Raw genomic sequence first — 15337 nt, forward strand, 5'->3', positions numbered from 1 at the left:
GTTTGTTTTAGGGGTGATAAAAAGCTTCTAGAATTAAACAGTGGTGACAGTTGCACAACTTATACACTTTAGAATGGTTAAAATGGTTAATTTTATATGATGTGAATTTTACAAAAAAAAAAAGAAAATAAACATTGAACAGAAAAGGAAAGCGAAGACTAAAAGACACATTATGTGATAAAGAAACCTAGGAGTATTTTAATCAACATGCTATTTTTCAGTTCCCATGGCCCACTGACCCAAACTCTGCATACACATTTTGGTGGGACAGGGTAGGATGATAAAATATTTTTTCTCAAATGAAATGTCATGTCACCAGCCTTATAAAACTATCTTTGATTTACCATTTATTTTTATAAACATTTTTTACCACAACTATATTAAAATTCTATTTTCATTTTCTATTCACCATTATGTTTACAAAACCATAATATAACCATGAAACATAATAGTATATAGTGTTAAATAAAAGCATTGGCCTTTAAATGAAAATGCTGGTGAAAACTAGAATTATTCATTTGATACAAGATTAAAGATAAAAGACACTTCATTTCTGGAGGAGTAGAATTAAATAGCTTTCTGCGAAAGTCAGAACTGTGAAAAGCACAGTAAAATAATGATTTCTTGCATTTAACGGTGTTCCTTAACAAAGAAACCATAAGAACTTTCAATAAATTAAGGAAATCTGATTATGTTTGTGCTTATATAGCATACAATTCACTTAAAATTCACTTTGGAAATAGGTTATTAAGATAATTATTGTAGCTAGTGGCATTAAAACTGGATAGGTTTATAACTAGCTGTACTTTCATTAAACAAGCAAACCTAAATTCAAAAGTTCATTCCCTCGTGACTTTAATAATTTTCGTGGAGAGGTTTAGCATTTATATTGAAAACTATCCCTTCTTAATGAATTTAATTTTCCTTACCAAGGTGATGGTTAGGAAATACCTGTACCTTCTGTGTGTTGGGAGGAGGGAGGGTGAGTGTTGTTTCTCTGAAATGTTTCATTGGCATAATTATGGCTATGGAAACTGTAGTATGATCTGTTCACAACACTAAAAGAGACTAAGCTACCTGGTCTGCTGTGGAAAGGCAGTTTTAAGCCTCTCTGTAATCTTCTCCCAATTCATCATAAGGGGATCACTTCCTAGACTTGCACTGGGAGGCATAGCTTCTCCCACAGGAGCTGGCAGTGTCCAGGCTATGCTAGTCATCTGTAAGAAACACAGTTATGTCATCAGCTTCAATTATGGGGAAGCAAAGTTCCATGTCAACATGACATCTCCATACCTCAGAAAATGGGTACAATAAAGAGGAATATTGACATGCATGTTCCCTTTTTAGAAGTTTTTTTTTTCTTAACCAGCACAATAGTATTTCTAATTATTTATATATGTTTACCTTTATTTTTAAAATGGCACATACTAGTCTCAGTAATTGCAAACATAAACAGAAATACAGAATGTGCATTTCTGACAGCAACCTAGTTTGTTAATAGAGGAATAAGTAAATAAACTGTAACATATACAATCAAGTCCTTAAAAATAGATCTATATGTCTGAGCATAAGAGATATGCATAATATATGTAATTTTTTAAAAGTCTATGGCACAGCATTTATGGTAGAACTCATGTTATATTAAAATATTTTTCAAATGTGTATGCATAGAAAAAGGACTGTAAGATATAAAATAACCCTTAAACTGTGATTATTTTCTAGGATTCAACAGCAGGGTAGCTTTGCTTTCTACTCTATATAGTATATATTTTGTATATATTATGTGTATTGTATTTTTCTAATTATAAAAGTAATAAGATCACTAATAATTACTAATAATAAATATAAGATAAAATTATTAATCATAAAAAGCAAATAATAAAGTTTAATTTTCAAACAACTAAATAAATATGAGAATACTACTAAAATATCTGCCCAATGTCTCAAAACATCACATAGGTGGTATATGGAAGTTGTAGTGACAACTCAGAGCCATGAAACCATCAAACAAAAATTGCCCTACATTTTATGATAGTTCTTGCTTAGAACCATTAAGTTTCTAATTAATATCAATATGTGAATATTTTTAAGTGCTTTATCTGATTAATAGGATAATTATAAACAAACTATCTTCTATCTAAGATTATAGATTATTTCAAAATAGAAGATTACTACTTATGAAAAATTAGCAACTACTAACAGCCACTGAAATTACTCATACAAAGCCTGGTAAGTCAGAGAAAGAGCAGAATATCCCCAGAAATCTGGGTTTGCCTCAGTGTCCAAGCTTTTTCAGAGGAATCAGAAAGTAATCCTACTAGAAGGCCGAGGTACTTTAAAATTTTATAGATCCTCGTAGAATGTTGCAGGAGCAAACCACATCAGCAACAATGTGATATCAAGGTGATAAAAAAAATGTGGTGCTTAGTAAACAGGTTAAAGCTTAGATACATATTTGCTTGTAGAGAGGCCTCTATGCTGCTGCTGCTAAGTCGCTTCAGTGTCGTGTCCGACTCTGTGCGACCCCATAGACGGCAGCCCACCAGGCTCCCCCGTCCCTGGGATTCTCCAGGCAAGAACACTGGAGTGGGTTGCCATTTCCTTCTCCAATGCATGAAAGTAAAGAGTGAAAGTGAAGTCACTCAGTTGTGTCTGACTCTTAGCGACCCCATGGACTGCAGCCTACCAGGCTCCTCCGTCCATGGGATTCTCCAGGCAAGAACACTGGAGTAGGGTGCCATTGCCTCTATACAAGTAAGTAAATCTATTTGACTATACATTTCAAAGGGAGTCTGTCAGCAATATACAGGTACAGAATAAACCTCAATTCATTAGAATTCAATTATGACAAACTCAAGATTAGAGACTTTTTCATTAATTATATTAAACATCAATCTTCTGTGAGGTTTTTTAATAAAAAGTATACCTTGATCAAGATTACAACTAGTAATCCTAATCATTTTAAACTTCTCTACTTCTTCAGGTTCTGATAAAGCTTATCTGGCTCTTTGTAACTAGGAAAATTTGTAACTTTGCAGTATAACATGTTTCAGGGTGATACTATTTATATTACCTGTTTATAGATAAACAATGTCCTACAATATACACGTACGTATCTATGTATAAAAAATTTTTCTTTTGCTTTGTGGCATAATGTGACTTAGCTTCTTTGCTTTTCAACCTACCCAACAACCATGCTAAATATAAACTGTCTCTTAAAAATATCAATCTCACCCTGTTTTAGAAGCAAAACTAAGAATTCTCTACTATAATATCAGATTTATCTTTGTATCTAAAAACTAAACTATTATCACTTAATGAAATAGTTAATATATGTAATGCACTTAACACAGTACCTCATGGACATAGTCATTCAATTATCATCACTATTTACTTTATTAAATACATGAACAAAGAGAACACATTCATTCTGAGAGTCTACTGTGACAATGGACTAGTTAATGTCTATTCTACCAAGAGGGTTTTTTACCAAGGGAGATCTAGATGGACCAGTTGCAGAGACAATTCCAGAACAAACGGCAGGCATTTGAGGAACAGTGAGTATGGGTCTAAAGAAAGATTCTTTCACAATGGGTCTTCCCAAGAACTGCTGCATCTAAAATGGAAAAGATAGAAAATAAAAACAAACCCCCCACATAATTATGTAGTCAATAATATAAACTCATAGAGCAATGAATTTTTGGGGGGGAGGAAAACTGATTTGAAATCTAGATACAAAGCATATTAGAAACAGTGCTGTTGCAACACTAGTTAAATATATGAATATTTGAAAGAAGCAGGGAGCAGTAAAATACACTAAAGAGCACAGAGAGAGAAGAGAACTTGATTCTAGTCCTACTTTCTTTCCATCTTGCTGGGTAGCCTTGGATACCAAGTTATTAATCTATAAAATAAGAGTTGAGGTTAGATGATCTGTAAAGTTCTCTGCCAAATGGAATAATGCAAAGGACTGTACAAAGGAGTTCCTCAGTGAGTACTCTCCACACTGATAAACAGTATTGACACTCAGAAATTCCCTAAAGAATCAAAGTTGTCTATAGAAAATACTACTTAAGCTATTAAGTATTGAAAGGACCTTTTACCACCTGGTGGAGTTCTGAACTTATGTTTAGTTTCAAGGATAGTAGAAAGTTAAAATGGGGTGGGCCAGGGGGATAAACCCTCCTACAGTGACTTTTAGACATGCCTGTGGATGTTACTGAACTTCCCAGGGATTCATAGAAAGCTAGCCCTTCTTAGCACCTACCAATGGGATGGATACCTTATTGGCTGGACTACAAAAAAGGATAAGTTTATGGGACATTACTATGTGCCAGGTCTAGCACTGGCATAAAGTAGAAGTTCACCTATTTGTTGAATTTAAAAAATGAACATCAGTATAGCACTTAAGTAATGATACTGAAACCAGAAAGGTGACAATTACTAGGGAACTTTATAATGGAGACAAGAATGACATTTGACTCTTAACATCACTAAATGAGAGACACTGTGTCTTCTAATGAGCATATACTTTACCACCTATAAGGTACTCTTGCTAAAAATATTGACCCTGATTCTAATTTAACCCTCTAGACCTATGATCAGTTTACAGGAAATAGGAGAACATGTATAATGACATTATAAGGATGTAATCAGTTACATCAATAATACAGGAAATTAGTTTTTCAACAAATAAATGAAGTGAATAAGAGAGAGGGTGTTGGGTAGCTGTTACAACTTTAAAGAAAAATAATCAGCCAAATGAAATTATAAACCTTGTTTGGATTGCCTTTTTAAAAATAAGGACATTTAAAGTAATGGTAATTATAACCAAATTGGAAGTATTGTTAATCTAGTTAAGAAAAAGACATTTTTGAAACAATTTGGGAAATATGAATTTTAATACCAGATATAAAAATTACAATTTTCTTAGGAGAATGGTGGTGTGATTATAGCCAATAAGAGTAAGAGTCTTCATCTTTTAGGAATGCATACTAAAGTATGAATGGATTAGATTATCTGATATATAGGGTTTACTTTAAAATGTCCCAGTGGGGAGGAAGGAAGGAATAACATGAAACAAGATTGATAAAATGTTGATTATGATGTTGAAGATGGCTCTTGGGTTCACAGAGGTTCATCATTCTATTTTTATGTATGTTTCAATATATTCATAATATAAAGTTCTTAAATAACAAATGGTGATTCTGAATCAGTGGTCCTGTTCTTTTTGAGGACAACAATTACCTAATATTACTTTGAGAATTAGACAGCCAGGGTATAAAAATCAAAATATAATGAAACACATAAAAATACTGGGTTAAACTGGTAAGAGTACTCATTATTCCAGACTTCCCAGGTTAGACCACTATATTTATTTAAAGCCTGGTGACCATTCTTTATAATACCAGAATTTCAGAGAGACAGATGTTAGTGATCAGATCATCCAGGACAATTTCTTGATTTGTCAATAGGAAAACCAAAATCTGGGACAGCTGAGTTTCCCCAAACCAACACAGTTCTGCACAGTTAGGACCTGAACCCAGACCTCGAGTGTATTCCCATTGTACAATACCGCCTCAATTTATACTGAAAGAATGGTCACATTTCTAGCATCTGTGCTTTCAAACTGTTCCACTAATGCTCAGTGGTCACTAATGCCTGTACTTTAACACAACAGTCTTAAAGTGACTCTCTGATCAAGCACAGCAGTGACTCTCCTTAGGAAGCACAAAAGATACACGTGCACCTCTTAAATGTTTTCAAAGGATGCTTGTGAATTTTACTCAGCCTAACTGCCAGTGGGTTTTTGCCCTTGACTAAACCTGGAAAGCCACATCAGACATAAGCAAGTCTCTGAAAGGATGAGGATGTAGAGGTCAAGGTTAGATAATGTTTGTCAGTTATAGTGTCACATATAGCCGTTACACACAGCTGATGCCAGTCTGACTCCAGAAAACTCCAAAGAACAACTCTGTATCTAGCTTCCAAGTCTCTGGAGCCATTTTATGTTTAGAGTCGTGGGAGAGTTTACAACCTACAGGCAGAAGTTTGAATACAGGCACAAGGCAACAGGGTTTCTAGAAATCCTACTCTGTTACTTCCCATAGAACTAAAGGGAATCTGGGATTTGTCATCTACGCAACACATTCCTTATCAGAAGAATTGGCAAGGATGCTGTTCAAAGCCTCGAATAAAAATATCCATAATACAAAGCTCCTATAAAACTTGAATTAATCAAAAATATAAAAGGCAATCCTCGAAACTAAAGCCCATGAGTATCATAAAATACTTTCTCTGCTCTAAATTCTGCTTTTGAAACACAGTGTAACTCCACACAATTCACATATTAATAATTTTTAAGTTCTTTGATATACTGAACTAGTATTTGTAAAAATAATATTTTCAAAGTTCTATTACAAGCAGAAATGCTAATGTCAAAAGTGACCTACCCCTAAATATATCACAGCTTTTTTTTTCCTTATCCTCAGATCTGTTATCATAATAAAAGCTATCATCTAGTGGTTCTGTTCTGAAAGGTCTTTTGGAAAACTGTATGAGTCTATTGGGCTAAGGTACTACGTTTCACTTTTTTCACTTTTCCCCCCACTATGTTTCCCAGAAGGCTAACATAAATAGTATGGCATAAAGATTAGTTTGTCTGAAGAAGACCCATTTATCCCTAGCCACAATCAGGGAAGGGACCTAAATGAAAGCTGTCTTTGATGTTAAAAGGTAAGAATAGAAGATAAAAGTTAAGGAAACAAGGTCTGAAGTAGAAGTGGAGGAGTGAAGTCCAGCCTGATAGTGTATTATGCTGAGAGGTTTCAGTAGTCTAGTGGTAATTTGAGGGCATTTGGGAATTCTGAGCATTCATCAGTTTTCTCCCACCATGTAAATGTGATTGACAGGATGAATGAGCATACATTACCTCTTTAGATATCAAACGCATTACTAAAATCCAATCATACAACCTATCTCTTGGCCTTCTCAGAGCCAACAAACTAGTCATACCATTTGTAGATGATACAACAGGAATGGACACAATTACAAATGATATGCACATGTGCCCTGTCCACTTTGAAGACACATGAATGTACTGCTTATTCAGTGTTTTACAGTTCTCACCATTTTATCAAGATGAGCATGGTGATTGTTCAAAATCTTATGCAACTGATTCTTGAACAACACAGGTCTGAGTTGTGTGGGTCCACTTATATGCCTATTTTTTTTTTAACAAATATAGTCCCTGTATTTTCATTTTATAGATCTTTAAATGCAGAGAGAGTTTGCATTTGATACATGGAATCAAAAAACTAGGGTTTGAGTCGTGATTCTATCCAAACTGTTTCAGCTTTCTGCTCTTAGGTAGTCATTTATCAAATTCATTGTTTTTGAGTAGAGCAGTATTCAGATTCCTGACTGCATGGGGGGTTCACACTCCCCCAACCCTTGTGTTGTTCAAGAGTCAACTGTATTTCTTACCAGTATCTCAGGACTGGGAGGTGGTGGAGGAAGATGGATTGGAGGCAATGTACTCAAGGCAAACCCTTGCTTCACCTTGCTAATTTGTTCATTATATTGTGTCTAATAGAAGAAGAGAAACAATATTTTACAGCAAAATCAACTTCAAAGGAATAGCATATGGAAATACTTGATGTAGTTTTCAATAGTACAATACAGGTTAGTGATTCTCAATCTAGTGTGCCAAAAATAATATAAAAATAATTTTTTGACATAAAATAACTCTATACACCACTCTCCATAAATGTAAATATTAATAGTTGTGTCTTTATAGTGTCTATTGAGTGACAAGGTATAATGACACATAATTCACAGATCTCTGTGGAAATTCCTCAGTGTTTCCATAATTTTTAGCCCCCAAATGGTAACCACTGATTAAAGTAAACAATGTCTTAAGATCAAGAAGATGTAAATAATATACTAGCTGATCAATATGGGAAAAAAGTATTTGTATCAGCTTAACTACTTGTAAATGTTCATTTTAGAAATGGAGGGGAAGGTTTAGAAAAAACTTATTAAATGTCCACATTTTTTTATCTTAAAAGTTATACCTTTAGCTTTCTCCAGTTCCCCATATAGCTTTGTTTTTTTCCTCTTGGATTTTGCTAAAAGTAAGACTCCCAACCTTGAAGTTTAAAAACATACTTTCTAGATTATTGGCATTGTCCCCATTTTGCTTTCCATATTACTTTGTAAACAACCCACAAGAGTGGAAAGAAAAAGTCTTAAAACATTTAGAAACTTTCATATACAAGACATGTTCCTAGAAGAAAACAATGATAGATAGAAAACAAAGGGCAGATCTTTTGAGGCCAGAACTTTTAATAAACCCAATAAAAATGCTGAGCATCACTAAAAGCTGAGGATGAAAGAATCCAGGAGAGAAACAGGGAAGACCAACAAGGACAAAGCTAGACAAGCAGATAGTGCTTTGAGGCAGCTCTTTATAGCTTAATGTCATTGTTTTCCTGGCAGTATTATGGAATCACAAAACAATCAATATTATATATCAACTTTAATATATAAATATGAAATTATTCTAAAAACAAATGAATAAACTAATAAATATTCAGTGGTTTACCTCTTCACAGATTACCTTTAGCATAGTCCTAATTCTATTACATGAATAATTAAGAATTTATTACTTTGCATTAGGGAGTAATTATTCATACATAAAAAGTTTAACACTAAAAACTAATACAGGTATTCTTGGCCTTCCTTTTAACTCTATAAACATATAATTACTCAGATAAAGTTGAAACATTCACTTATGATTGGAACACAGTTAGCTTTGGAATTCTAGGAAAATTAAGTATGAGGCACAATTTTTGAATGTACCATTTACTAAACCAAGAACCTGAAAGAAGACACGTGAGAGTTAGGATGCTATCTACAGTCAACCACATGGAAGTAATCAAACCTCAAAAAGGCATACTTTAATAACTGCAATGAAAAACAAGTTTTCCTTAAATTTCTGTTGTCATTCAGTCATGTCCAACTCTTTGTGACCCCACGGACTGCAGCATGCCAGGCTCCACTGTCCTTCATTATCTCCCAGAGTTTGCTCAAACTCATGTCCATTGAGTCAATGATGACATCCAACTATCTCATTCTCTGCTGCCCCCTTCACTTCCTGCCCTCAATCTTTCCCAGCGTCAGTCTTTTCCAATGAGTTGGCTCTTTGAAACAGGTGGCCAAAATATTGGAGCTTCAGCTTCAGCATCAGTCCTTCCAATGAACATTTAGGGTTGATTTCCTTTAGAATTGACTGATTTGCTCTCCTTGCTGTCCAAGTGACTCTCAAGAGTCTTCTCTAGCACCACAGTTCGAAAGCATCAATTCTTCAGTGCTTGGCCTTCTTTAGAGCCCAGCTCTCACATCTGTACAAGGCTACTGGAAAAGTCATAACTTTGACTATATGGACCTTTGTTGGCAAAGTGATATCTCTGCTTTTTAATACACTGTCTAGGGCCTCCCTCATATCTCAGTCAGTAAAGAATCTACCTGCAATGCAGGAGACCCAGGTTCGATTCCTGGGTCTGGAAGATTCCCTGGAGAAGGAAATGGCAATCCACTCCAGTATTCTCACCTGGAGAATGCCATGGACAGAGAAGCTTGGCAAGCTACTGTCCATGAGGTCGCAAGAGTCAGACATGACTTACTAACTAAACCACCACCAGGTTTGTCATAGCTTTTCTTCCAATTTTTTTTAATATTAGATTTTGTTTTTTAAGTGTATACCATCTATACCATTGAGTCAATTTACTCTAAATACTTCATGACTTACCCTGAGGAATGTAATCTTGTTTCTAACATCTGTCACAATGGCATTCCAACTGTCTACTGCAGCCTTTAATTGAAGTGATTTTAGGTTGCTGGTACAAACATGGAAACACAAAAGAAAGTTCTTTGTATATGCCACTTAGATTTCCAAGAGTTTCTATTATGTTCCCTAGTATTTATGTAAATAAAACAAAACAACAAAATTACCTCTATCACCAGTTGCCTCAAATGGGAAGAAAGTTGTATGGAAGGACTTGTTATTAAAAGTTTTAAGAAAAGACTAGGAAACAAAGACAAGATTTCTTTTCTAAACAGTGGATATAACCCTGCTTCCAGAACACTAAGATTTTTCTATCTTGGCAATATTTTTTAGGACATACTATAAAACCTTTGTACATGAATCCCTCCACTGAAGAAGGCAGGCAAAGAAGACCAAGTAGGGAAATTGCCCTAGCCATCTAGTTTGGTTTCCCAGGTGGGTAAAGAACCCACCGGCCAATGCAGAAGACATGAGATGCAGGTTTGATACCTCGGTTGGGAAGATCCCCTGGAGGAGGGGATGGCAACCCACACCAGTATTCTTGCCTGGAGAATCCCACAGACAGAGGAGCCTGGCAGGCTACAGGGCAGAGTCATGGGACATGACTGAAGTGACTTGGCACTCACAAGTGCATCAGTGCACAAGCAATCTCAAAGATGTTGACTCATCTTGGAAGCAGGTTTTGGACCATTTTCACATTAACCTTGACATCACAGGGCCATGGTTGGCCTATAAGGCTCTCTTGTAAATTAGAAAAAGATATTTCCTACAAAATGGCAAATCACAAAGAAGTACCTCCTTTGCAAGGATGAATTATAGATTGCTGTTTCTATAAAATGTATAAATTGCACAGACACAGCAGCTCTGCCAAGCAGCCCACCAAATAATTTAAGTAAAACAGTTTTAAGGTGTTTAGGGTCTGGTATCTCTAGAAGAGAGATTTCATGTGGCCTTTCAGAAGGTTCTATCTGTTGTAACATCCCCACCCCAGAATCACCCAGCACAATAACTTTAAAAGAGCCTAACAAGTTATCACTGAGATCATCTCATACAAAGAAGCTTGATAATATTCTAATTTATAGAGCATTATTTTTCCTTTGAGGAAGCAAAGACAGACTGATCACTTATAACAGTGCTTCCCTGACCTGAACGTACATCAGTAGATACTAGGAATCTTGTTAAACATCAGAGATTCTGATTCTTCAGAACTGAAGAATAATGACGATTATATTGAAATAATAATCGTTAAAAATAGGGACAGTCCCAGAGATTTTTAACTCAATTAATTCCTTAGTTTTAAAGATGTACCTGGTAAAATTACAAATTAAAGAAGAATCTTATGCAACCTGCCCAAAATTTGAAAACCATTCATTTGTAGCACAGTAGCAAACTGCCTTTAACACAGTTTTAGGTATTAATGCCGATTTTCCCTCAGCGTATTTTTTCTAAAGGCATTTAAAATCAAGCATTAAGAGAAAAGAATTATAAAAAGTTTTCAGTTGGAATCCACCTTGTTTTGTAAATATTTGGTCTTTATGCATGTCTCTGACTGAGACTTTAAATCTGCTTCATTGTAGAGGAAGGGAAAAATCTGCTAGTAATGTCTCTGCTTTTTAATAATTACTGCACTTAATAGACTTCTCCGTGCTACAGCAGGAGCAACAAAGTAAAAGCTCAAAGTGATTAAATGACATCTGAGGGTTAAAAAAAAATGGCTTCTTCATTCCAAAGATTCTGATGTCATATATGTAAAGCACAACACAGATTATGTTCAACCTTGGAGCCACCTGTGAGCTCTCAGAGCTCAAGACACATTAAGGAAGAGGGAGAGGTTACCTTGCTGCCATACGAGTCGCCCTGGCAAGCTGACTGAGGCATTCCTTTTCAGTCTGCTCTAGATGAAGCAAACCAAAATCTCTACGACACTGTAAGAAATATACCTACAGATTTTTGAGAGAAAGAGAAAGAAGTGAAAGGTGTCCTTATAGAAGAACACATTTTTCTTCAAACATTTCAAGTAAACTTAAAGCTATTTTAAAAGATCTCTTCTAATAGCACCTGAGCCTTTTTTTTTTACTTTATTTTACTTTACAATACTGTATTGGTTTTGCCATACATTGACATGAATCCACCACGGGTGTATACAAGCTCCCAATCCTGAATCCCCCTCCCACCTCCCACCCCATATCATCTCTCTGGATCATCCCCATGCACCAGCCCCAAGCATCCTGTATCTTGTATCGAACACAGACTGGCACTTCGTTTCTTACATGATGGTATACGTGTTTCAAAGCCATTCTCCCAAATCATCCCACCCTCTCCCTCTCCCTCAGAGTCCAAAAGTCCATTCTATACATTTGTGTCTCTTTTGCTGTCTTGCATAAAGGGTCATCATTACCATCTTTCTAAATTCTGTATATATGTGTCAGTATACTGTATTGGTGTTTTTCTTTCTGGCTTACTTCACTCTGTATAATCAGCTCCAGTTTCATCCATCCCATTAGAACTGATTCAAATGTATTCTTTTTAATGGCTGAATAATACTCCATTGTGTATATGTATCACAGCTTTCTTATCCATTCATCTGCTGATGGACATCTAGGTTGTTTCCATGTCCTGGCTATTATAAATAGTGCTGCAATGAACATTGGGGTACATGTGTCTTTCAATTCTGGTTTCCTTGGTGTGTATGCCCAGCAGTGGGATTGCTGGGTCATAAGGCAGCTCTATTTGCAATTTTTTAAGGAATCTCCACACTGTTTTCCATAGTACACCTGAGCTTCTTTCCTGACCATAACACATTAAAGCTCTTTGATCAATCCTGAAGTTCTACTATTTTTATTCAAAAGTTACTTGGTTGGTAAACATTTTAGAACATTAGTTTTCAGACTTGTATATGCAAAGGAATCATCTCAGAAACTTAAAAAAAATGCTGCTTTGGTTCCAGAGATTTTAATGTAATTGATTCTAGGTGCAACCTGGTAAATGGGGTTTTTAAAACCTCTCAGATTATGCAGCAAAGTTTCAGTTCAGTTCAGTTACTCAGTCATGTTTGACTCTTTGCGACCCCATGAACCACAGCATGCCACGCCTCCCTGTCCATCACCAATTCCCGGAGTTCACTCAAACTCATGTCCATCGAGTCGGTGATGCCATCCAGCCATCTCATCCTCTGTCGTCCCCTTCTCCTCCTGCCCCCAATCCCTCCCAGCATCAGGGTCTTTTCCAATGAGTCAACTCTTCGCATGAGGTGGCCGAAGTACTGGAGTTTCAGCTTTAGCATCAGTCCTTCCAAAGAACACCCAGGACTGATCTCCTTCAGAATGGACTGGTTGGATCTCCTTGCAGTCCAAGGGACTCTCAAGAGTCTTCTCCAACACCACAGTTCAAAAGCATCAATTCTTTGGTGCTCAGCTTTCTTCACAGTCCAACTCTTACATCCATACATGACCACGGGAAAAACCATAGCCTTGACTAGACAGACCTTTGTTGGCAAAGTAATGTCTCTGCTTTTTAATATGCTGTCTAGGTTGGTCATAACTTTCCTTCCAAGGAGTAAGCGTCTTTTAATTTCATGGCTTCAGTCACCATCTGCAGTGATTTTGGAGCCCAAAACTATAGTCTGACACTGTTTCCACTGTTTCCCCATCTATTTCCCATGAAGTGATGGGACCAGATGCCATGATCTTCGTTTTCTGAATGTTGAGCTTTTAAGCCAACATTTTCACTTTCCTCTTTCACTTTCATCAAGAGGCTTTTTAGTTCCTCTTCACTTTCTGCCATAAGGGTGGTATCATCCGCAAAGTTTAAGAACACTCAAAAGAAGTCCAGCTATTTGACTTTTGTTTTAATTGATGAAGGAGTAAGAAAACAATGAGACCATATAGTACTAAGCCACCCAAATGGGGCTTGGAGGTCATCTAGTCTGATGTCTCTCCAAGTATTATTGATGCATGGTCATTTGGCCTTTGTTTTTTTCTATGGATCACTCAATATTCACTGAAGATAGCTTACTATACTCTTGGACAGCATTAAATATTTCTAAAATTAATAAATTGAAGTAGAAACTTTCCAATTAAAAGCAGTGAAAAAGTCTACAAACTTGAGTTCTTAAGGTAATCTGAGGTTGTTTTCTTTCCCCAGTTAAATTTAATATTCTAATACATCACTCTCCAGGGATTTTTGGTGCAGAGATCAACCCTTGATTGTTGAGCTCTGGATTTCAGAGTACTCTGTTAAAAACAGATCTTACCCATGACAAAGGTGAGAAGGTTTGTGATGATTTTAATGTCAATGAGCTCTCCAAAAATTTGAATTTTATTGTACATCAAGATTGGTTATCTACAAATAAAAATTACACACATACATAAAATCACATTTCTTTTGAGAAATCCTAGCTGTGGTGTTCAAAAATAACTTAGGAGAGACTGGATGACTTTCTAGGGGAAGAGGTAAGTTAGTTTTTGACTGGAATGTATGGTGTGTGTGTAGATTTGAAATATCTATACAGTTAAACAGCAAAGAAAGGATTTATTATAGCAGCAGTGAAGTATTATTCTTAGACATTTGGCTTAGTCACCTGGTTTAATGAGAATTTTCCAAAATCAGTATGATATATATACTGAAGCAAACCAATTTCTTGGAGTCATTTGGGGGAAAACAACATAAGATCATCAACCTTCAAGTAAACATACAAAACGCCAATGAGTCAAAAGAAAAGCACAAGAGTTTGAACTGTTTTTCTGGCTGGTCCTAAGATGTCTTAATTCTGTTTATTCAAAAAACAATCTTTTCAAAATTCTTTAGTATTTTAGTATTTACTAGTACACAAGTAAAACTTCCCTCCCCAACTCCATCTCTCGTTTTGTTTTTTTTTTTTACCTCAGCGGTTAAAGCCCTGCTAGTTTCTGCATTCAGTTTGTTTAAGTATGTTTTAATCGTGCTTTCCAGATTATGCTTCTCCATTTCCCACTGAGATCTGAAATATATGATAATTAAAGAGTCAGTAACATTGCAGCAAGGTCAGACTCTTCCACTTTATTCAGGAGGCACACAGATACAAGCTATTCAATGAATAGGAAATGATTTCCTGAAAACTATACGGCACATAGAAGCAAGACGAAACACTGCTTAACCCTTAGTGTTATCCTTTACTATCATGAGTGTGGAAGGTTTAAAGTTGTCAGTATAGAGGTTATGATTTAAAACTTGGCTCTGAAATCAAGCTGACTGAAGATGAATCTGACCTTCACATCTGACCTTCACAACTGATTAAATGTGAAACCATGAACAAGTTACTTCTCTATACCTCAGTTTCCTCACATAGAAAAATGGAGAAAATTATATTCCTTACCTCAAAGAGTTGTTGTGAAACATTCATTAAGATAATATATATAAAGTACTTGCATCTGGCACATATTAAGTACTAAGTAATAAGCTATTATTATTAACAAATTTTACATCAAATAAAGGTTCTACAAGCCTTTTTAT

At 35.7% G+C, this 15337-nt stretch overlaps 1 protein-coding gene across 18 annotated transcripts in view; it reads right to left on the reverse strand.

Moving 5' to 3' along the window:
- Positions 1–15337, reverse strand: part of DZIP3 (DAZ interacting zinc finger protein 3) — a 120762-nt gene that overhangs the window by 8370 nt on the left and 97055 nt on the right. For 13 of the 18 annotated variants that reach the window (XM_040225046.1, XM_040225021.1, XM_040225062.1 and 10 more), the window contains 6 exons: positions 14729–14825; positions 11684–11787; positions 9812–9899; positions 7486–7587; positions 3491–3616; positions 1078–1217 (listed from right to left, as the gene is read on the reverse strand). In XM_040225046.1, coding sequence (XP_040080980.1) covers positions 1078–1217; positions 3491–3616; positions 7486–7587; positions 9812–9899; positions 11684–11787; positions 14729–14825 — 657 coding nt within the window. The remainder of the gene's footprint in view (positions 1–1077; positions 1218–3490; positions 3617–7485; positions 7588–9811; positions 9900–11683; positions 11788–14728; positions 14826–15337) is intronic. The other 5 variants (XM_040225069.1, XM_040225054.1, XM_040225087.1 and 2 more) reach the window with 3 other exon arrangements.

The sequence above is a fragment of the Oryx dammah genome, unplaced genomic scaffold (assembly GCF_014754425.2).
Source record: "Oryx dammah isolate SB20612 unplaced genomic scaffold, SCBI_Odam_1.1 HiC_scaffold_2, whole genome shotgun sequence".
NCBI classification, from domain to species: domain Eukaryota; kingdom Metazoa; phylum Chordata; class Mammalia; order Artiodactyla; family Bovidae; genus Oryx; species Oryx dammah.